This window comes from Lolium perenne, chromosome 4 (assembly GCF_019359855.2).
Source record: "Lolium perenne isolate Kyuss_39 chromosome 4, Kyuss_2.0, whole genome shotgun sequence".
Taxonomy (NCBI): domain Eukaryota; kingdom Viridiplantae; phylum Streptophyta; class Magnoliopsida; order Poales; family Poaceae; genus Lolium; species Lolium perenne.
This window is the reverse complement of record NC_067247.2, coordinates 366,982,341-367,003,497: the sequence shown is the minus strand read 5'-3', so window position 1 is coordinate 367,003,497 and position 21,157 is coordinate 366,982,341. Positions and strand designations below refer to the sequence as shown.

The window sequence follows — 21,157 nt, the reverse complement described above, 5'->3', positions numbered from 1 at the left end:
GCAGAAAACAGCAACTGGCTCTTCGGCATCTCGTCAATAGGTTAGTGCCGGAAAATGCATAAATATGACATAAAGTATGTATAAAACATGTGAGTATCATCATAAAAGTAGCATGGAACATAAGAAATTATAGATACGTTTGAGACGTATCAAGCATCCTCAAGCTTAGTTCCTACTCGTCCTCGAGTAGGTAAACGATAACAAAGATAATTTCTGAAGTGACATGCTATCATAATCTTGATCAATACTATTGTAAGCACATGTAATGAATGCAGCGATTCGAAGCAATGGTAAAGAGCAATGAGTAAACAACTGAATCATATAGCAAAGACTTTTCATAAATAGTACTTTCAAGACAAGCATCAATAAGTCTTGCATAAGAGTTAACTCATAAAGCAATAGATTCAAAGTAAAAGCATTGAAGCAACACAAAGGAAGATATAAGTTTCAGCAGTTGCTTTCAACTTGTAACATGTATATCTCATGGATAGTTGTCAACATAAAGCAATAAAACAAGTGCAATAGGTAAACATGTAAGAATCAATGCACACAGTTGACACAAGTGTTTGCTTCTAACATAGAAAGAAGTAGGTAAACTGACTCAATATAAAAGTAAAGAATGGCCCTTCGCAGAGGGAAGCATGGATTGCTATATTTGTGCTAGAGCTTTTATTTTGAAAACAAGAAACAATTTTGTCAACGGTAGTAATAAAGCATATGTATTATGTATAATATATCCTATAAGTTGCAAGCCTCATGCATAGATTACCAATAGTGCCCGCACCTCATCCTAATTAGCTTGGATTTACATGGATTATCATTGCATAACATATGTTTTAACCAAGTGTCACAAAGGGGTACCTCTATGCCACCTGTACAAAGGTCTAAGGAGAAAGCTCGCATTGGATTTCTCGCTTTTGATTATTCTCAACTTAGACATCCATACCGGGACAACATAGACAACAGATAATGGACTCCTCTTTAATGCATAAGCATTCAACAACAGATAATATTCTCATAAGAGATTGAGGTTTGTTGTCCAAACTGAAACTTCCACCATGGATCATGGCTTTAGTTAGCGGCCCAATGTTCTTCTCTAACAATATGCATACTCAAACCATTTGATCACGATAAATCACCCTTACTTCAGACAAGACGAACATGCATAGCAACTCACATGATATTCAACAAAGAAATAGTTGATGGCGTCCCCAGGAACATGGTTATCGCTCAACAAGCAACTTATTAAGAGATAGAACACATAAGTACATATTCAATACCACAATAGTTTTTTAAGCTATTTGTCCCATGAGCTATATATTGCAAAGGCAAAGAATGGAATTTTAAAGGTAGCACTCAAGCAATTTACTTTGGAATGGCGGAGAAATACCATGTAGTAGGTAGGTATGGTGGACACAAATGGCATAGTTTTTGGCTCAAGGATTTTGGATGCACGAGAAGTAATCCCTCCCAATACAAGGTTTAGGCTAGCAAGGTTGTTTGAAGCAAACACAAGTATGAACCGGTACAGCAAAACTTACATAAGAACATATTGCAAGCATTATAAGACTCTACATTGTCTTCCCTGTTGTTCAAACCCTCACCAGAAAATATCTAGACCTTAGAGAGACCAAACATGCAAACCAAATTTTAACAAGCTCTACAGTATTTCTTCACTAATAGGTGCAAAGTACATGATGCAAGAGCTTAAACATGAGCACAACAATTGCCAAGTATCACATTATTCAAGACATTATACCGATTACCACATGTAGCATTTTCTGTTTCCAACCATATAACAATTAACGAAGTAGTTTCAACCTTCGCCATGAACATTAGGAGTAAAGCTAAGAACATATGTGTTCATATGCAACAACGGAGCGTGTCTCTCTCCCACACAATGAATGCTAGGATCCAATTTTATTCAAACAAAACGAAAATAAAAACATACAGACGCTCCAAGTAAAGCACATAAGATGTGGTGGAATAAAAATATAGTTTCACTAGAGGAACCTGATAATGTTGTCGATGAAGAAGGGGATGCCTTGGGCATCCCCAAGCTTAGATGCTTGAGTCTTCTTGAAATATGCAGGGATGAACCACGGGGGCATCCCCAAGCTTAGAGCTTTCACTCTCCTTGATCATATTGTATCATCCTCCTCTCTTGATCCTTGAAAACTTCCTCCACACCAAACTCAAAACAAACTCATTAGAGGGTTAGTGCATAATCAAAAATTCACATGTTCAGAGTGACATAATCATTCTTAACACTTCTGGACATTGCACAAAGCTACTGAAAGTTAATAGAACAAAGAAATCCATCAAGCATAGCAAAACAGGCAATGTGAAATAAAAGGCAGAATCTGTCAAAACAGAACAGTCCGTAAAGACGATTTTTTTAGAGGCACCAGACTTGCTCAGATGAGAAAACTCAAAACTAATGAAAGTTGCGTACATATCTGGGGATCACGCATGTAAATTGGCATATTGTTCTGAGTTACCTACAGACGTAGTGACTCAATTTCATGACAGCAAGAAAACTGTTTCTGCCCAATAATCCAAATCTAGTATCAACTTTATCATCAGAGACTTTACTTGGCACAACAATGCAATAAAATAAAGATAAGGAGAGGTTGCTACAGTAGTAACAACTTCCAAGACTCAAATATAAAATAAAAGTACTGTAGTAAAATCATGGGTTGTCTCCCATAAGCGCTTTTCTTTAACGCCTTTCAGCTAGGCGCAGAAAGTGTGAATCAAGTAGTATCAAGAGATGAAGCATCAACAGCGGAGTTTGGGGTTTTCTCAACTATGCATTGTATCTTATCTATGTAAGTTTCAGAGGCTCCCTTTTCATTAGTCTTAGGCTTGCTATTCTCATCAAACAAATTTTCGGGAACAAGCCAAGCATAGTTATTTTCTAGTGCCTCGCACATCCCTAAGAGCTCACAAGGTATTGATGTTTTAATATCCCCCTCATAATTAACTTGATTAGTGTACTTTTGTCTATCTTTTTCCATCTTTTCAAGGGTACTAGCAAAGTTGGTATAAGAGCCAAGCATCTTATATTTAGTAAAGACTTTTCTAGCTTCTCTTGCTACATCGCCAAATTCTTTAAGAAGGGTTTCTAAGACAAAATCTTTCTTTTCTCCTTCTTCCATATCACAGAGTGTAAGGAACATATGTTGCATTACGGGGTTGAGATTAACAAATCTAGCTTCTAACATGTGTACTAAACAGGCAGAAGCACTTTCATAAGTAGGGGCAGCTTTTAGTAATGGTATATCTTCAAAATCTTCATCCATGCTAACATGGGTGAAAAATATTTCTATATTATCTCTTCCAATGATAGACCCTTGTCCTACCAGTATATCTTTTAGAGTAAACTTAGGAGGAAACATGATGAAAATAAGTAAAGTAAATGCAAGTAACTAATTTTTTTGTGTTTTTAATATTGAGAACGCAAACAAGATAGTAAATAAAGTAAAGCAAGTAACTAAATTTTTTTGTATTTTGATATAAGAAAGCAAACAAAGCAGTAAATAAAATAAAGTAAAGCAAGACAAAAACAAAGTAAAGAGATTGAAAGTGGGAGACTCCCCTTGCAGCGTGTCTTGATCTCCCCGGCAACGGCGCCAGAAAAAGAGCTGCCGACGTGGGAGTTGGATTGCAACGGCCCCAGCAAGTAGCTTCCTTGTGACGGTAAAGCACTCGTCCGTTGGGAACCCCAAGAGGAAGGTATGATGTGTACAGCAGAAAGTTTTCCCTCAGTAAGAAACCAAGGTTTATCGAACCAGTAGGAGCCAAGAAGCACGTTGAAGGTTGTTGATGGAGGAGTGTAGTGCGGCGCAACACCAGGGAATCCGGCGTCAACGTGGAACCTGCACAACACAATCCAAGTACTTTGCCCCAACTTAACAGCGAGGTTGTCAATCTCACCGGCTTGCTGTAACAAAGGATTAGATGTATAGTGTGGAAGATGATGTTTGTATGCGAAGAACAGTAAGGAACAATGTTTGCAGTAGATTGTATTCAGATGTAAAGAATTGGACCGGGGTCCACAGTTCACTAGTGGTGTCTCTCCAATAAGAATTAGCATGTTGGGTGAACAAATTACAGTTGGGCAATTGACAAATAAAGAGGGCATAACAATGCACATACATATTATGATGAGTAATGTGGAATTCAATTGGGCATTACGACAAAGTACATAGACCGCTATCCAGCATGCATCTATGCCTAAAAAGTCCACCTTCAGGTTATCATCCGAACCCCTTCTAGTATTAAGTTGCAAACAACAGACAATTGCATTAAGTATGGTGCGTAATGTAATCAACAAATACATCCTTAGAATAGCATTGATGTTTTATCCCTAGTAGCAACAGCACATCCACAACCTTAGAACTTTCTCACATCGTCCTGCATTTAATGGAGGCATGAACCCACTATCGAGCATAAATACTCCCTCTTGGAGTTACAAGTACCAACTTGGCCAGAGCCTCTACTAGCAACGGAGAGCATGCAAGATCATAAATAACACATAGATAATAGATTGATAATCAACATAACATAGTATTCCATATTCATCGGATCCCAACAAACGCAACATGTAGCATTCAGATAGATGATCTTGATCATGTTAGGCAGCTCACAAGATCCAACAATGATAGCACAATGAGGAGAAGACGACCATCTAGCTACTGCTATGGACCCATAGTCCAGGGGTGAACTACTCACACATCAATCCGGAGGCGATCATGGCGATGAAGAGTCCTCCGGGAGATGATTCCCCTCTCCGGCAGGGTGCCGAAGGCGATATCCTGAATCCCCCGAGATGGGATTGGCGGCGGCGGCGTCTCTGGAAGGTTTTCCGTATCGTGGCTCTCGGTACTGGGGTATTCGCGACGAAGACTTTAAGTAGGCGGAAGGGCGGAGTCGGAGGGCTGACGGGGGCCCCACACGCTAGGGCCGCGCGGGCCCCCCTTGGGCCGCGCCGCCCTAGTGTGGCGGCGCCTTGTCGCCCCACTTCGTTTCCCTTTCGGTGTTCTGGAAGCTTCGTGGAAAAATAAGCCCCTGGGCGTTGATTTCGTCCAATTCCGAGAATATTTCCTCACTAGGATTCCTGAAACCAAAAACAGCAGAAAACATCAACTGGCTCTTCGGCATCTCGTCAATAGGTTAGTGCCGGAAAATGCATAAATATGACATAAAGTATGTATAAAACATGTGAGTATCATCATAAAAGTAGCATGGAACATAAGAAATTATAGATACGTTTGAGACGTATCACTTATGTGTTTAAACCTGTTTTCATACTCACAGTTTTGATTCCGAACATCATAGAGTTGAGCTTGGAGTTGGTTGGTGGTGTCGTGAAGCGAAAGGATGTCATCCCACAGCCTTGCAGTCTCCTTCTTGTGTCCATCAATAAGTTCAGACACAATCTTGTGGAAGATGTCCACTTCACGCTCAGCCATCTTCTTGTAGTTGAAGACCTCTTGTTCCAGTTTCTCCATCCTGTCTTCCAAGCTTCCTTCTCCTTTAGGATCCCGGACATCTTCAATCTGCAACTCTCCATCTACGAGCAGCAATTCCTTGGGGTGCATCTTCAGCTCGTTCATGTATGGGTTGACGACGTCCTCAAAGAAGCTGTCCTTCGGAGTTCCCGATGAAGACATGGTGTCTTTAGATCAAACAGATTCTGGCAGAAAACAGCTCGAAACAAAACACGACGAGGAAACGATATACGGACCTCCAGGGATCCGGGGGATTATATAGCAGAAATTTTTACGACAGAAGGAAAGTACCAGGTCAAACTAGAGTCGGAGAGGGACAACGAGGGGCCCTTCTCATAGGGCGGCGCGGCCAGGCTGGGGCCCGCGCCAGCCTATGAGGCCACGCCCTCGTGCGTCTCCTCCACTCCGTTTCGATCTCGTAATTTTTCATATTTTCCAAAAATAGCAAAAACATTGTTCGGAAAGTTAAACGTGGACTTTTTATTACCAGTATTGTTACCTATTCAAAGTCGAACTCTGCAGAACTGTCAATTTGACCTTTGATGAAAGCTTACGGAGTCACCACTCGAATAACATCAACATCTTCATTATAAGAATCTCCAGAGATATAATGCTTGAGTCTTTGTCCATTCACTACTTGTGTGGCATCGCCTTGCAGAGAACTAATTTTAATTGCCCCTGAACGATACACCTCCACAATGACATATGGTCCTTCCCGTTTTGAGAGCAATTTCCCTGCAAAAAATCTGAGACGAGACCGATACAATAGAACTTTATCCCCAACATTAAATTCTCTTTTGATAATTCTTCTATCATGCCATTTCTTAACTTTCTCTTTGAAGAGTTTAGCATTTTCATAAGCTTCACTTCTCCATTCATCTAGAGAACTCAATTGTAGCAATCTCTTCTTACCGGCAAGTTTAGGATCTTTATTTAATTCTCTTACAGCCCAATAAGCTTTGCTCTCTAGTTCTAAAGGTAAATGACAAGCTTTTCCATAAACCATTTTATAAGGTGGCATCCCCATAGGATTTTTATAAGCAGTTCTATAAGCCCATAGTGCTTCCTTCAATTTACTAGCCCGGTTCTTTCTAGATTTATTAACAGTCTTTTGCAAAATAGATTTAATCTCTCTATTTGTTAATTCTACTTGCCCACTAGTTTGAGGATGATAAGCGGAAGCAATCCCATGATTAATACCATATTTAGCAAGAGTTTTTCTAAAACCACCATGAATAAAATGAGAACCTCCATCAGTCATAAGATATCTAGGAACTCCAAATCGAGGAAAAATAATATCTAAAAGCATTCTTAGAGAAGTCTCACCATCAGCACTTTTTGTGGGTATGGCTTCCACCCATTTAGTAACATAATCAACAGCAACGAGTATATGAGTGTTACCTTCGGAAGAAGGGAAAGGACCCATCAAGTCAAATCCCCAACAATCGAATGGTTCAATAACAAGAGTATAATTCATAGGCATTTCATTGCGTCTGGAGATATTACCAACCCTTTGGCATTCATCACAAGATAAATTAAATTTCCTTGCATCTTTAAAGAGAGTTGGCCAATAAAAACCCGATTGTAGAACCTTTTGCGCGGTTCTATCTCCGGCGTGATGTCCTCCATAAGCACTACCATGACATTTACTCAATATCTCTTGTTGTTCATATTCGGGAACACATCTTCTCATAATACCATCCACTCCTTCTTTATATAAGTGTGGGTCATCCCAAAAATAATGCCTCAAATCACAAAAGAATTTCCTCCTTTGCTGAGCTGAAAAGGTTGGAGGCAAGTACTTGGAAACAATAAAGTTAGCATAATCAGCATACCAAGGACTATCTCGCGAGCTCACCTTTATTACTGCCAATTGTTCATTTGGAAAACTATCATTAATAGGAACAGGATCATAAGCAATATTTTCCAATCTAGACAAATTATCAGCAACAGGATTATCAGCTCCTTTTCTATCTATAATATGCAAATCAAATTCTTGCAAAAGAAGCACCCATCTAATAAGCCTTGGCTTAGCATATTTCTTTTCCATAAGGTATCTAATTGCAGCATGATCAGTATGAATTGTAACTTTTGAATCAACAATATAGGGTCTAAACTTGTCACAAGCAAAAACCACTGCTAACAATTCTTTTTCAGTTGTAGCATAATTTCTTTGAGCAGTATCAAGAGTTTTACTAGCATAATGAATAACATTCAATTTTTTATCTATTCCCTGTCCAAGAACAGCACCTACAGCAAAATCACTAGCATCACACATAATCTCAAAAGGTAAATTCCAATCAGGAGGTTCAACTACAGGAGCAGTTGTTAAGGCTTTCTTTAGGGTTTCAAAAGCTTCCTTACAATCATCATCAAAAACAAAAGGTATATCTTTTTGAAGAAGATTAGTAAGAGGCTTTGAAATCTTAGAAAAGTCTTTAATAAATCTCCTATAAAACCCAGCATGACCAAGAACACTACGAATACCTTTAACATCCCTTGGATAGGGCATCTTCTCGATGGCTTCAACTTTAGCTCTATCAACTTCAATACCTCTCTCAGAAATTTTATGTCCCAATACAATTCCTTCATTAACCATAAAGTGGCATTTCTCCCAATTAAGAACAAGGTTAGTTTCTTCACATCTCTGCAAAATTTTATCAAGGTTTCGCAAGCAATTATCAAAAGAATTCCCATAAACAGAAAAATCATCCATGAATACCTCTACAATATTCTCACAGAAGCCATGAAAAATAGCAGACATGCATCTTTGAAAAGTAGCAGGAGCATTACATAAACCAAAAGGCATACGCCTATAAGCATAAGTTCCGTAGGGACAAGTGAAAGTGGTTTTCTCTTGATCTTTAGCTTTAACAGCAATTTGTGAAAACCCAGAATAACCATCAAGAAAGCAAAAATGAGTATTTTTAGATAACCTTTCTAACATTTGATCAATAAAAGGTAAAGGGTAATGATCTTTCTTAGTAACTTTATTAACTTTTCGATAATCAATGCACATTCTATACCCTACAACTACTCTTTGAGGGATGAGCTCATCATTATCATTAGGTACAACAGTTATTCCTCCTTTCTTAGGAACACAATGCACATGACTAACCCATCTACTATCAGCAATAGGATATATAATACCAGCTTCAAGAAGTTTTAATACCTCATTCCTTACCACATCCTTCATTTTAGGAATTAGACGACGTTGATGTTCAACAACAGGCTTTGCATCATCTTCCATATTAATGTCATGTTGGCAAATAGAGGGAGAAATCCCCTTCAAGTCATCAAGAGTGTAGCCAATAGCTCCTCGGTGTTTCTTCAATATTTCCAATAACCTTTCTTCCTCAAATTCTGAAAGCTTAGAACTAATAATAACAGGATATATTTTCTTATCATCAATATGAGCATACTTAAGATTATCAGGCAATGGTTTTAAATCAAAAACTGGATCTTCCTTTGGTGGTGGTACTGTACCTAGATCTTCAACCGGTAAATCATGTTTAAGAAAAGGTTGATGAAGGAAAATTTCATCAAGCTCAATCCTTTCTTCCCTAAAGACTTCACTCTCACTATCCTCCAAATGTTGCTGAAAAGGATTATTAGGAGCAAGACCAATAGATGCACATTGTTCAACTTTAAAATCATTATTAGGCAAGTCAGCTTTATAAGGAATTTTTGCAATTTTAGAGAAATTAAACTCATAAGATTCACCAGCAAATTTAGTCACAATTTTCTCTTTCTTGCAATCTATAACAGCTCCACAAGTGTTTAGAAAAGGTCTACCAAAAATGATAGGGCAAGACTTACTAGCAGCAGAACCAAGTACTAAAAAGTCAGCAGGATATTTAATCTTACCACATAGAACTTCCACATCTCGAACAATACCAATAGGAGAGATAGTTCCTCTGTTAGCTAGCCGAATAACCACATCAATATCTTCAAGTTCACAGGAACCAATTTCATGCATGACCTCCGTGTAAAGCTCATAAGGAATAGCACTAATACTTGCACCAATATCGCATAAACCATAATAACAATGATCACCAATTCTAACAGAGAGCATAGAAACATTGGTTTTCCTAGACTTATTAGGATGCGAAACAATATTAGAAGCATCTTCACAGAAAATAATATGACCATCTTCTACATTTTCAGTCACAAGATCTTTAACTATTGCAATAGCAGGTTCAACCTTTATTTGCTCTTCAGGTTCTATAGGTTTCTTTGCACTTTTATTAACCGCACTATTTATAACAGAATACTCCTTCATTTTAGCAGGGAAAGGAGTTTTTTCAATATAAGCTTCAGGAAGAATATGATCAACAGTTTCAATTACAACACATTTATTTATAGATGAATCAGTTTTATCTTTATACGGTTCATGATACTTATCAAAATTCTTCCTAGGCAATTCAAAATGAGAGGCAAAAGCTTTATAAAAATTTGCAACGACTTGAGAATCAAGACCATAACTAGCACTCATATTACGAAATTTATCAGTATCCATAAAAGTTTCAATGCATTCATAATCATAATTTATACCTGACTCTCTATCTTTTTCATTCTCCCATCCTTCAGTATTTTCCTGAATCCGATCAAGAAGGTCCCTTTTAAACTCTTCTTTGTTGCGTGTAAATGATCCAGAACAAGAAGTATCCAGCAAGGTTTTATCTTGAAAAGAAAGTCTTTCATAGAAATTATCAATGATGATATTACCAGGAAGCTCATGAATGGGGCATTTGAGCATTAAAGACTTCAATCTCCCCCATGCTTGGGCAATACTCTCTCCATCATGAGGCCATAAATTATATATGCGGTTCCGGTCTTTGTGAATTTCACTTGGAGGATAGAATTTAGAATAAAATAGAGGCACAATATCCTTCCAATCAAGAGAATCCCCATTCTTCAGTAATTTATACCAATGTGCCGCTTTACCAGACATCGATATAGAGAATAGTTTCTTCCTAACTTCATCCATAGCAATACCTGCACACTTGAATAACCTGCATAATTCATGTAAAAACAGTAAATGATCTCCAGGATGGACAGTTCCATCCCCTTCATAGCGGTTATCCACAACACGTTCAATAATTTTCATAGGTATTTTGTATGGAACCTCTTTCTCACCTGGCGCCTCATCCACTACCTTTGCAGTAGTAGTAGATTTTCCAAATAGAAATTCAAGAGAAGATCTCTCCATAATGAATTATAGCAGCAGGCAGAAATAAAATCAGCACGCACATAAAAAGTTTCCCTTACCAATTCCACTTACCAATAGCGCTTCACTCCCCGGCAACGGCGCCAGAAAATAGTCTTGATGACCCACAAGTATAGGGGGTTGTTGTGGGTATACTTCATGGGTGTACCATCGACAGTGCCTAGATCCGGCAAGCTCGGGTGGCCCACAGACGGTGATGAGGCATGTGGCCCATCGGGCGGCCCAGTTGCTGTTGATCATGAAGGAAGAAGTCCAGCCCAGGATCAGCAGGCCGGATCCGTACCGACATAGGAGTAACCCGGATCCATGGAGGTCCACGAGGAACCCGGATCCAGTACGACGTGTATGGGAGGCGGATCCGTGGCGTGCACGGCAAGATATTGTACCGTAGCTAGGCTATCTGTAATCCGGCTAGGACTCTCCATGTAAACCCTAGATCCGTGCGCCTTTATAAGCCGGATCCCGGGAGCCCTAGAGGCACAACCACAACTCATTGTAACAACGCGAAAGCGCCCGCATAATTCCGCATAAGCAGCAGTAGGCCCTGTCATCGAGCAGGTGTTCCGAAGCTGGGTAACTCGCGTACCACCGTCCCGTGTGCACTCCGCCCTATGGCCCCTACTTCTTCTCCCCCTCGTGAGGATCCCTCCTCCGAGGTACCGTCGATTAGGCAACGACAGTTGGCGCCCACCGTGGGGCCTGTGGCGTCTGGAGGCCGGAACCGGGAGGGTTCCGCCATGGGAAGCTACGACGACACCATCGCTGTGGGGCGCGTCCTTTACGCCGGGAATCTGCCGATCGTCCCTCCGGATGAGTGCTGGATTCCGGCTAGGACAAACCCCGTCAAGCTCTCCATCGTCCCAATAGGCGGCATACACATCTTCATCGGGGAAACCGTCGATTCCGACGGAAACCCACTGGTAAGTAACGCAGACGCGACCGCCGCAGAGCTGGACGCTGTCGCGAAGATCCGATCTGAGATGCAGGAGCTTCCCAAGGAAGATTCCGCCTTAGATCTGGAAATTTCAAAGCCCACCCAATCCGCCCCTGAGCAGGAAACAAAGGTGGAAGACCAATGCAGATCCGCCTGGGTCTCCCAGGTGTTAGAAAAGCAGAGGTGCCACTTCGTACACTTCTTGGCCCATACCGCCGGAACCGCCCCTCAAGAAGACGGAGCTGGACCTGAGCAGGTAGAGGCACCGGAAAACAGCGCAGATCCGGATCAGGCTCAGCCTGTCGGAGAAAGCGAAGCTCCGGTTGAAGAGTCGATTTTGGGCAATCTGAGCCCAATTTCCGGCGACACCCCGTCCATGGAATCTGATGACTTCATCCGCAAGCTAGAGGAGTACGGTCTCGGCGATCAGCCTGAAGTCGACTCCGCCCAGCCTAAGCAGGTTCTCGCAACGGTGGCAGCGCTGGGACAAACTGGATCTGGAGACCAAGTCAGCCAATCTGACCCTCAACCGTCCCAACAAGGATCACCAATGTCTCGGGTGCGACCCCAAAGGGATTCTTCCTCGGAGGAAATCCTGTCAGCAGAGGAGGTGGCCGCGCGTGCAGTTCTTAACACACCTATAACCCCGGGCGACGCCGCAGATCTGGAGGCTCTAGAGACCGCCAGAAAGGAAATGCTGGCTACAGCCAAGAGACTCGCCCATACCGAAGCTGCGTTAAAGGTAGGAAGGGCAGATCATGCGGCTGGCTGGAGAACTTCGACAGACAGGACCGCGAGATCACTGCCACACTCGAGCAGGTCAAGAACATGAGGGCTGAGTGGGAAGTAAAGATGATCTATGCGCAGGCGGAGGCCGATCGTATTGTTAGAGAAGCAATTCCGCCTCGCAGGATAACCTTCAATACGCCCGCAGATCACCAGCCGCTGGAAACTCCAAAGGACAACATGCAGAAAGCAGCGGAATTGCTGAAGAAGAAGGACGAAGAAGTTGACATCAACTATCTCCGCACACTTGTCGCTTCAGCAATGCAGCAGCAGAGCAAGGCAGATACTTCGCGCAGGTTGGAATCCAATCCGGATAACTGTGTATCTACCGCGCAGAAGGACGATGAATCGCACACCGGATCCTCGGAGCGCAGAAAAAGGGCCAGGGAGCACCCAAATCCGATCCCCGTTCCGTCACAGACGCCTCCGTCGGATCCAAGAAAGGGAAAGGATGCGATGTACTCCGGAAGAGACAAATACCGCAACCCCTCTCCTCCGCCCAACGGTTACCCGCGACCCCCTCGCCGCCGTAGTCCAGCCGGAAACACCAGGCCCATAGGGCATGGTGCACTTGTTATCCGCGACAACGTGCTGCCAAGAAACAGAAACAGGGAGCGCTCGCCGGAACCTCGCCGGAATCAGAACAATGTTCATGAGCCCGAGCCCAGGAGGAGTCGGAATGAAGACCGCGGTCCAGAGCCTCGCCGGAACCGTGATCCAAAACCTCGTCGGAGCCGCGACCCAGAACCTCGCCCGAGCCGGGACCCAGAGCCTCGTCGGAGCCGTGACCCGGAGCCTCGCCGGAACGACCAGGGCAGCCAGCGCCAAGGCGAGGGCAGCCACAGGAGCCGGAGTCAGCACCAGGAAGGCCGAGGAGATTCAGATGGCGGAAGCAAGAAGTTAGACCGCCCACCTCGCAGGTCTCCCTCACCACCACCTAGCGGTGGCGGCGGAGGTGGAGGCGGAGGCAATGGCCGGAGATCTCGCTCTCGCTCAAAGTCTCCTCGCCACGGCTCGCGCGACGCGCGGGACCGCCTTAACGAGTACAGAACCGACTACATTGGCCCGAAGTGCTTTGGCAGGATGATTCGAGAGGAACCAAAGCCAAGGATGAACCTCAAGCTACCCGGAAATCTGAAGCATTATGATGGCACCGAAAGGCCGGATACCTGGATCGAGGATTACTACAATGCTGTAACCTTCGCTGGAGGAACCCCTAACATCGCTCGCCGCATGCTCCAGTTGTACCTTGTAGGTCCAGCCCGGATCTGGCTCAGCGACCTCGAGAAGAACTCCATCTTTTGCTGGTTCGACCTGAAGAACGCTTTTGAGAAACACTTCAGGGGTACCTACAAGAGACCTGCCACAACAAGCGACCTACAGGCTTGCATCCAGAAGAAGGGCGAAACATCGAGGAATTTCCTCACCCGATGGTTGGCATGCAGAAATGAGTGCGAGAACGTTGACAACCGCACAGCAATGCACGCCTTCATTGGGGGCCTGCAGCGAGGAGGATTGCTGCGACACAAGCTAACCTGCCTGGTCAATGCAAATAAACTGACGTTGGATGACATGATCACCATCGCTAGCGATCACACTGCCGCCGATGACGACGCAGGCGGTGATCTCGCAGCTACAGCACTCCCCCTGCATCAACAAAAGAAGAACCGTGACAACGGCGGCAGCAGCAGCCATAAGCGCAAGAACCCTGATGACCAGAAGAGTGGCAGATCCGAGATGGTCGCCATGGCGTTTCAACGCGGAGGTCCAGGAGGCGGAAGAGGACGCGGACGCGGAAGCGGAGCCGGCAGGGGTCAGCAGCATACCTCCGAGGTCACTGCTGCCGGATCCCGCGCCCCGCAAACCTATGAGGAATACAGAGACATGCCCTGCCTGGCCCATCTGGATCCGGTTACAGGGAAGTCCACTCATACCAACCGCAACTGCAAGTGGGTCAATGATCTAAAGAACGACCCGGAGGCCGGATACAAGCGCGCCCGGAAGCACCGCCCTCGCGGAAAAGGTGGCAAGGGCAAGAACAAAGACAAGGAGGACGATAGTTCCGAGGCGATGGATGAGGATGATAACTCGCCGGATCCCAAGGCAGGAGCCGCAGGTAAATCCAATCCATTCGACAAAAAGAGCGTGGGGGCTTACCACACTTTCCTCGGAACCCCAACAGTACGCGCCTCCAAGTCAGCTACCCGGATCCTGAACGCCATAGTTCCGGCTGTGCCGCAGTACGTCAGGTGGTCGGAAATCCCGTGTACATTTGACAGGAAGGATCACCCCGCAATTGTGCCAAAAGAATGCTACGCCTTGGTTGTAAGTCCCCGCATAGACGGGTATGACTTCTCCAAGTGCCTCATGGATGGCGGAGCCAGCTTGAACATCATGTACCTGGAGACTCTAGAGCGGATGAACCTCACCAAGGAACAGCTCAAACACAGCAACACTGAGTTTCATGGCATGGTTCCGGGTAAGAAGGCGAACTCCCTCGGCAGCATCACACTTCCCGTGGCTTTTGGCGATGTTCATAATTTCCGCGAAGAGAAGATCACGTTTGAAGTTGTGCCCTTCAAGAGCTCCTATCACGTCATCTTCGGCAGGCCCACCTACCACAAGTTCCACGCAAGAGCGTGCTACATCTACAACAAGCTCAAGATTCCGGGTCCTAAAGGTATGATTACCGTATCCGGAGACTACAAAAAGGCCCATGAGTGCGAGTTAGGTGAAGCCGCCTTCGCAGAATCTGTGATATCCGGAGAAGAGCTGAAAGGCTACAGAGCCGCGGTGGATCCGACTGAGATGCAGACCACCAAGAAGCAAATCTCCGAGCAGAAAACCTCCTTCAAGCCCGCGATAGAAACCAAGAAGCATGACCTCATCCCAGGTGACTCTTCCAAGCAGGTTTCAGTCGGAGCCAACATGGACCCCAAATAGGAAAGCGCTCGTCGAGTTCCTCCGCGCTAACATGGATATCTTCGCATGGCAACCTTCTGACATGTCCGGAGTACCTAGGGAACTCGCCGAGCACTACCTCAACATAAATCCGGGGGCCAAACCAGTGAAGCAAGCTATGCGACGCTTTGGAGATAAGAAGCGCCGCGCCATAGGAATGGAACTAGCAAAGTTACTAGAAGCAGGTTTTGTAATAGAAGTTATCCATACCGATTGGGTCGCGAATCCCGTCCTTGTACCCAAAAAGAACACTGAAATACTAAGAATGTGCATCGATTACTCGCTTGAACAAACATTGCCCGAAGGATCCGTTCCCCTTGCCGCGCATTGACCAAGTCATTGATTCGACGGCGGGGCGGAACTTGTGTTTTCTTGATGCGTATTCCGGGTATCATCAGATCCGGATGAAGGAATCCGACCAAAAGGCGACTTCATTCATTACCCCGTTCGGTACTTACTGCTATGTTACTATGCCCTTTGGTTTGAAAAATGCAGGTGCTACCTACCAACGTACGATGCAGCGGTGCCTGAAGGACCAAATTGGCCGGAACGTGCACGCTTACGTCGACGACATCGCGGTCATGACCCGGAAAGGATCCGACTTGATCAGCGATCTCACAGAAACCTTCGACAACCTCCGCAGGTACAAGATGATGTTGAATCCGCTGAAGTGCGTCTTTGGCGTGCCAGCCGGAAAACTCCTTGGCTTCATAGTCTCTCACAGGGGCATTGAGGTTAACCCGGAAAAGATCAAGGCAATTCTGTGTATCAAAAGGCCAACTTGTCTCAAAGATGTGCAACGACTAACTGGTTGTATCGCAGCAATCAGTAGGTTTGTTAGCCGTCTTGGCGAGAAGGCATTACCCCTGTACAAGCTGCTGAAGAAAACAGACAAATTTGTCTGGGATGACGCAGCCGACGCAGCTCTTCGAGGGTTGAAGGAAATACTTACCTCCCCTCCTATCTTGGCAGCTCCAGTAGAGTCGCAGCCAATGCTCCTTTATCTGGCAGCTACCAACAAAGTCGTCACCTCGTCATCGTGGTGGAGTGAAAGGAAGAAGGTCATGAATATGACGTCCGTAGACCTGTCTACTACATTAGCGAGGTGCTGACGGAATCAAAACAGAGATATCCTCACTTTCGAAACTAGCTTATGGCGTGTTCCTAGGCAGCCGGAAGCTGAGGCATTATTTCCAAGAGCATCCAAGATGTGATCGTGAGCAAGGCTCCGCTGTCAACAATTCTCAACAACGCTGACGCAACAGGACGTACGGCTAAATGGGGCATCGAATTATCCGCCTTCGACATCACTTACAAGCCAAGGACTGCGGTAAAATCCCGTGTTACGGCAGATTTCGTTGCAGATTGGACAGAAGCTCCGGATGCAAGTCTGGAGCCGGAACCGCAGACATGGGTCATGCACTTCGACGGATCCAAGCAGCATCAAGGCTCGGGAGCCGGAGTCACCCTGAAGTCCCCTACGGAGAAGAACTGCAGATGTTCTGCAGATCCACTTCGAAGCTACTAACAACATGGCGGAATATGAGGCTCTATTACACGGTCTGCGCATCGCTAAGGAACTTGGGATCAAGCACATCATATGCTGTGGAGATTCCGACCTGGTGGCACAACAAGTAGCCGGAACCTGGAACGCCAGAAATTCCATCATGGCGGCCTACAGAGATTTTGACGAGATCGCCAAGAGCTTCCTCGGATACGAAGTCAAGTACGTCAGGAGAGACGATAACACGGCGGCGGACATGCTATCCAAGCTCGGATCCGGCAGAAACCAATTCCGCTGGCATTTTCCTGGAGCATCTCCGGATACCCTCGATTAAGGGCGCTAACCCGGAAAACCCGCAGGTGGCGGTATCTCGGCTAGGGAAGTGATGGCTATCATTCCGGCTTGGACACAGCCTTTCTGGACTACCTCATCGATCAGAAGTTGCCGAGGACGAGGTCCTCGCACGACGAATCGTCGACGAGCAAGAACCTACACAATAGTTGATGGACAGCTCTACAAACGAAGTGCAGCAGGGGTATTTCTTAAATGCGTCTCCAATCAAGATGGCATTGAAATCCTCAGAGAGATCCACGCAGGGGATTGCGGGCATCACGCCGCTCCCAGATCACTCGTTGCAAAAGCTTTTCGGTTAGGTTTCTATTGGCTTACAGCTAAAGAAGACGCTGATAAAATAGTCAAGACCTGCCGAGGTTGTCAGTACTACGCTACTCAACCAAACGCTCCAGCCCAAGAGCTGAAGACCATACCTATCACCTGGCCATTTGCGGTCTGGGGGCTCGATATGGTTGGTAAGTTAAAAAGATCATCTCCTGGCGGTTTTGAGTACCTCCTGGTCGCTGTTGACAAGTTCAGCAAATGGATCGAGGCTAAGCCAGTGAGAAAAGCCAATGGTGCTACGGCACTAAAATTCGTCTGCAGCCTCGTGATGAGATTCGGCATCCCACACAGCATAATCACAGATAATGGCACGAACTTCGCTCAAGGAGAATTGAGGGATTATTGTGAAACAATGGGGATACGACTGGACCTCGCATCTGTGGCTCACCCACAGTCCAATGGTCAGGTTGAAAGGGCTAACGGCCTAATATTATCAGGAATTAAACCACGCCTTGAAGGACCGCTGCGACGAGCAGCTGGAGCTTGGGCTGATGAGTTGGAAGCTGTTCTGTGGAGTTTACGAACTACCCCTAACAGATCGACAGGGTTTACCCCTTTTTTCCTGGTATACGGATCCGAAGCCGTGCTTCCCTCCGACATCATCCACGATTCACCGCGAGTTTCCGCCTACAATGAAGAAACAGCTGACGAGGCCAGACAGCTATCTGTGGACCTGATTGAGGAAGCTCGGAACTTAGCCGACCAGAGATCCGCCATCTACCGGCCAAAAGCTCCGACGTTATCACGATCGTCGAGTTCGGAAACGCTCCTTCATGGCAGGAGACCTGGTCCTCCGCCTTCGACAGGTGAAAGACCATAAGCTGCAATCTCCATGGGAAGGACCCTTCGTCGTTAGCAAAGTGCTCCATAACGGGTCGTACTACCTTGTTGATTTCCGTGAGCTAAGGGATAGACCTGCTAACTGGCACCGGAAACGCAAGCGCGAGGATCCGGATGACATCTACGATGAAACAGATCGCCCTTGGAACATTGCACAGCTACGTCCTTTCTACACTTAGCATATATTTTCCGAGTTCTAAACTCTGTAATAGTTATACATGATCAATGAAATAAAGCTTATGGTTCACTCTTTGAGTCTTTTACCTCCTTTACTTGTTCATTTTAGATCGTGTATGTTTTTTCCGACTAAAACCGCAGAGCAGGATATTTCCGCCTAGGCGTGTATGAAAGTTGTGATTTTCAAAATCGTCCTTTAGGACGTAAGCTTAAGTTTTCTGATTAAGTTGTTATCTGTTGCGAACTCGTGGATTCCTAGTAGCGATTTCCGGCACCTATGCCTGGGGGCTTGTTTCCGCGGTTATGGACGGACTGCCATTGGGCTTCGTCGCCGGCGGCGGCGTTTCCGGCTAAGGTTTTCCGGCTCGTGGAAGGTCAAGCGAGCAAGCCAGAAAATAACGAAGTCAGCACTTGCTTTCCGACATAAAACGAAACATGCACATAATATTTAACGGATAGCAGGATAAGTGTTTCCGCCCCATGCATAATTGTTTCGTTCCTAGCTACTTAAGAATTTAGTCTTATTACAAACCCTCGCTGGGGCCAAAATGATGCAACTTGTTTCATTGTTTCAAACAGGAACTCTACTCGGAGTCCTCCTCTTCAGATTGCTGGTAGCTGGAGCCGTTGTCGCTGCCACCAGATCCGGCTTCAGAGTCGTCTCCAGAATTTTCTCCGGAGTGCTCGCTGCTGGACCCGGATCCTTCCCCATAATACTCTGGCTCGCCTGCTTCCTCCTCTGCATCGGAAAAACCTTCGGGCAGATTGTGCTTGTTGTACCAGAACGAGTGATCCACTCGCCTGACAAACAGCTCTTCATAGCCTTCAGTTTCCGCGAGGAGGGCGCTCATGTCGGAACTCTCGGGGGCTCCGCGTGCAACTTGCGCCAGGTTGAGTGAGGGGAAGAAAGCCTTGCAGGTGGCCAGGACTAAGGAGGCGGCTCCGCGCGTCGAAGACTTCTCGCCAGTCCTTGATGAACTCCGGCACTGTCGCATAAGTTTGGTCATCGTATCGATGACCGTGGTTTTGGCCTTCTTTAGCGACAGAGCCGTGGCGATTCCGCGACAGGCTTCAAACAGCGCATCAATTGACATCCGCGCTTCATCGTACGCCTCCGTCCTCGTCAGGTTTGAATCTTTTGTCCACTCAAAGCCAAGGCTTGCTGTGAAAGAAAGAGGTTCAGTTCCGTCAGAGAAAACATGCAAGGTGGTCGGAGCAACGACGCGGAAAAATGCTTACGGAAGATAAGCTTGTCAATGGCTTCCGCCTCCGCTTCCAGGGCTTTGTTCTTGGCAATTGTGGAGATCACGCGGCCCTGGCTTTTCTCCAGCTTGTCAATTAGCTCCGCCTGCTCACGGGCATGCTTCTCGGAGAGCTCCTTCCTCGCCTCAGTCTCTTTGCTTGAGGATTCTTTCATGAAGTTTCTGAGGGACTCGTTCTCCGCCTCAAGCACCTTGACCTTGGCAGATAGTTCATCAAGCGAGGAATGCTTGGCAGTTTCTTCTGAAAGCAGAGTTGAACATATTATGCACCCTGAACAACTGTCAGTACAAAAAAGTGAAGATCCGGATCTCGTACCTTGAAGTCGGGTCTCAAGCAGCTGGATAGCCTTTCGGCTATTTTCCGCGTGTTGGCGCAGCCCCTCGATCTCCGTGATTTGCTCCAGCACGTGTATGCGCAAATCTTCGTGCAGTTTCCGCGTAGACTGAGAAGCAGCAGAGAGTTAGTCGGATATTACCTGCCGCATTTCCGCCTAACAGTACATTTTGAGAAAGCATTGGCTAATACATGTTACACGGAACTATATCACCCAATGCTTGGGGGCTAGTATTACCTGCCGCACTTCCTTGTGCTTGGCGAAAAATTCCTTCAGGCTGTCTTCCAGCTCGGCGAGATAACCCACCTCCTCCTCCGGCTTCCCCCATACCTTGTTCAGCATGGCGGAAACTTCCGCGTGACGCTCTGCGAGGGTAAGTTTTTGGAGGGACGGAGTTGGCTCGAGGCTGACTCGGGTCGCATTGGTAACTTGGAGAAGCTTGACCTTTTGCTCTTGCTCTTCATCAGTAGGCCCCGCGAAAGCGGAACTTGGTTGATCTGGTGGAGGAATGGGTGAGGAAGTCCCCTGGGCGGAGTCGCCATGGTGAGCAGGGTCTTCAGGAAGGTCTTCAAGGTCAATGATGTCCTTCGGATCCGGCTTGCTGGCAGAAGAAGCCTTGGGCAGAACTTCCACCTCAGGAGTGATAGGGAAAGAAGCCGGAGATGGTTTGGCCTTCTTCTTGATGACCCTTGGGGCCTTGGGAGGCTGGCTTCCGAAACTTCAGGAAAAACATACAAATATAAGAGCGAGTGTTAAACCAGAACTTGGGTCTCGGAAGAAGACGCTTACCCGGAAGGCTTGAAAAAGTGCTGGATGGCAGGCTGCCCTTTGTTGCTGGTATTAATCAGCGCGAGGCGCTTCTTTTCCGCCTCAGCTTTCCGGGTAGCCGCGATGCTGAGCGTTTCGCGGGGGCGTTTCGCGTAAGGGCTGGAAG

The 21,157-nt window shown here is 45.8% G+C and overlaps 1 protein-coding gene across 1 annotated transcript; it reads right to left on the bottom strand.

Annotated features, from left to right (window-relative positions):
* Positions 1 to 19,652: 19,652 nt before the first annotated feature.
* Positions 19,653 to 20,373, bottom strand: LOC139830307 (uncharacterized). The gene is made up of 3 exons (XM_071818316.1): positions 20,365 to 20,373; positions 20,205 to 20,331; positions 19,653 to 20,129 (listed from the first exon to the last, which is right to left on the bottom strand). Exons 1-3 carry the CDS (start codon positions 20,371 to 20,373, stop codon positions 19,750 to 19,752), a joined length of 516 nt encoding a protein of 171 aa, XP_071674417.1. The 3' UTR covers positions 19,653 to 19,749.
* Between the last annotated feature and the right edge of the window lie 784 nt (positions 20,374 to 21,157).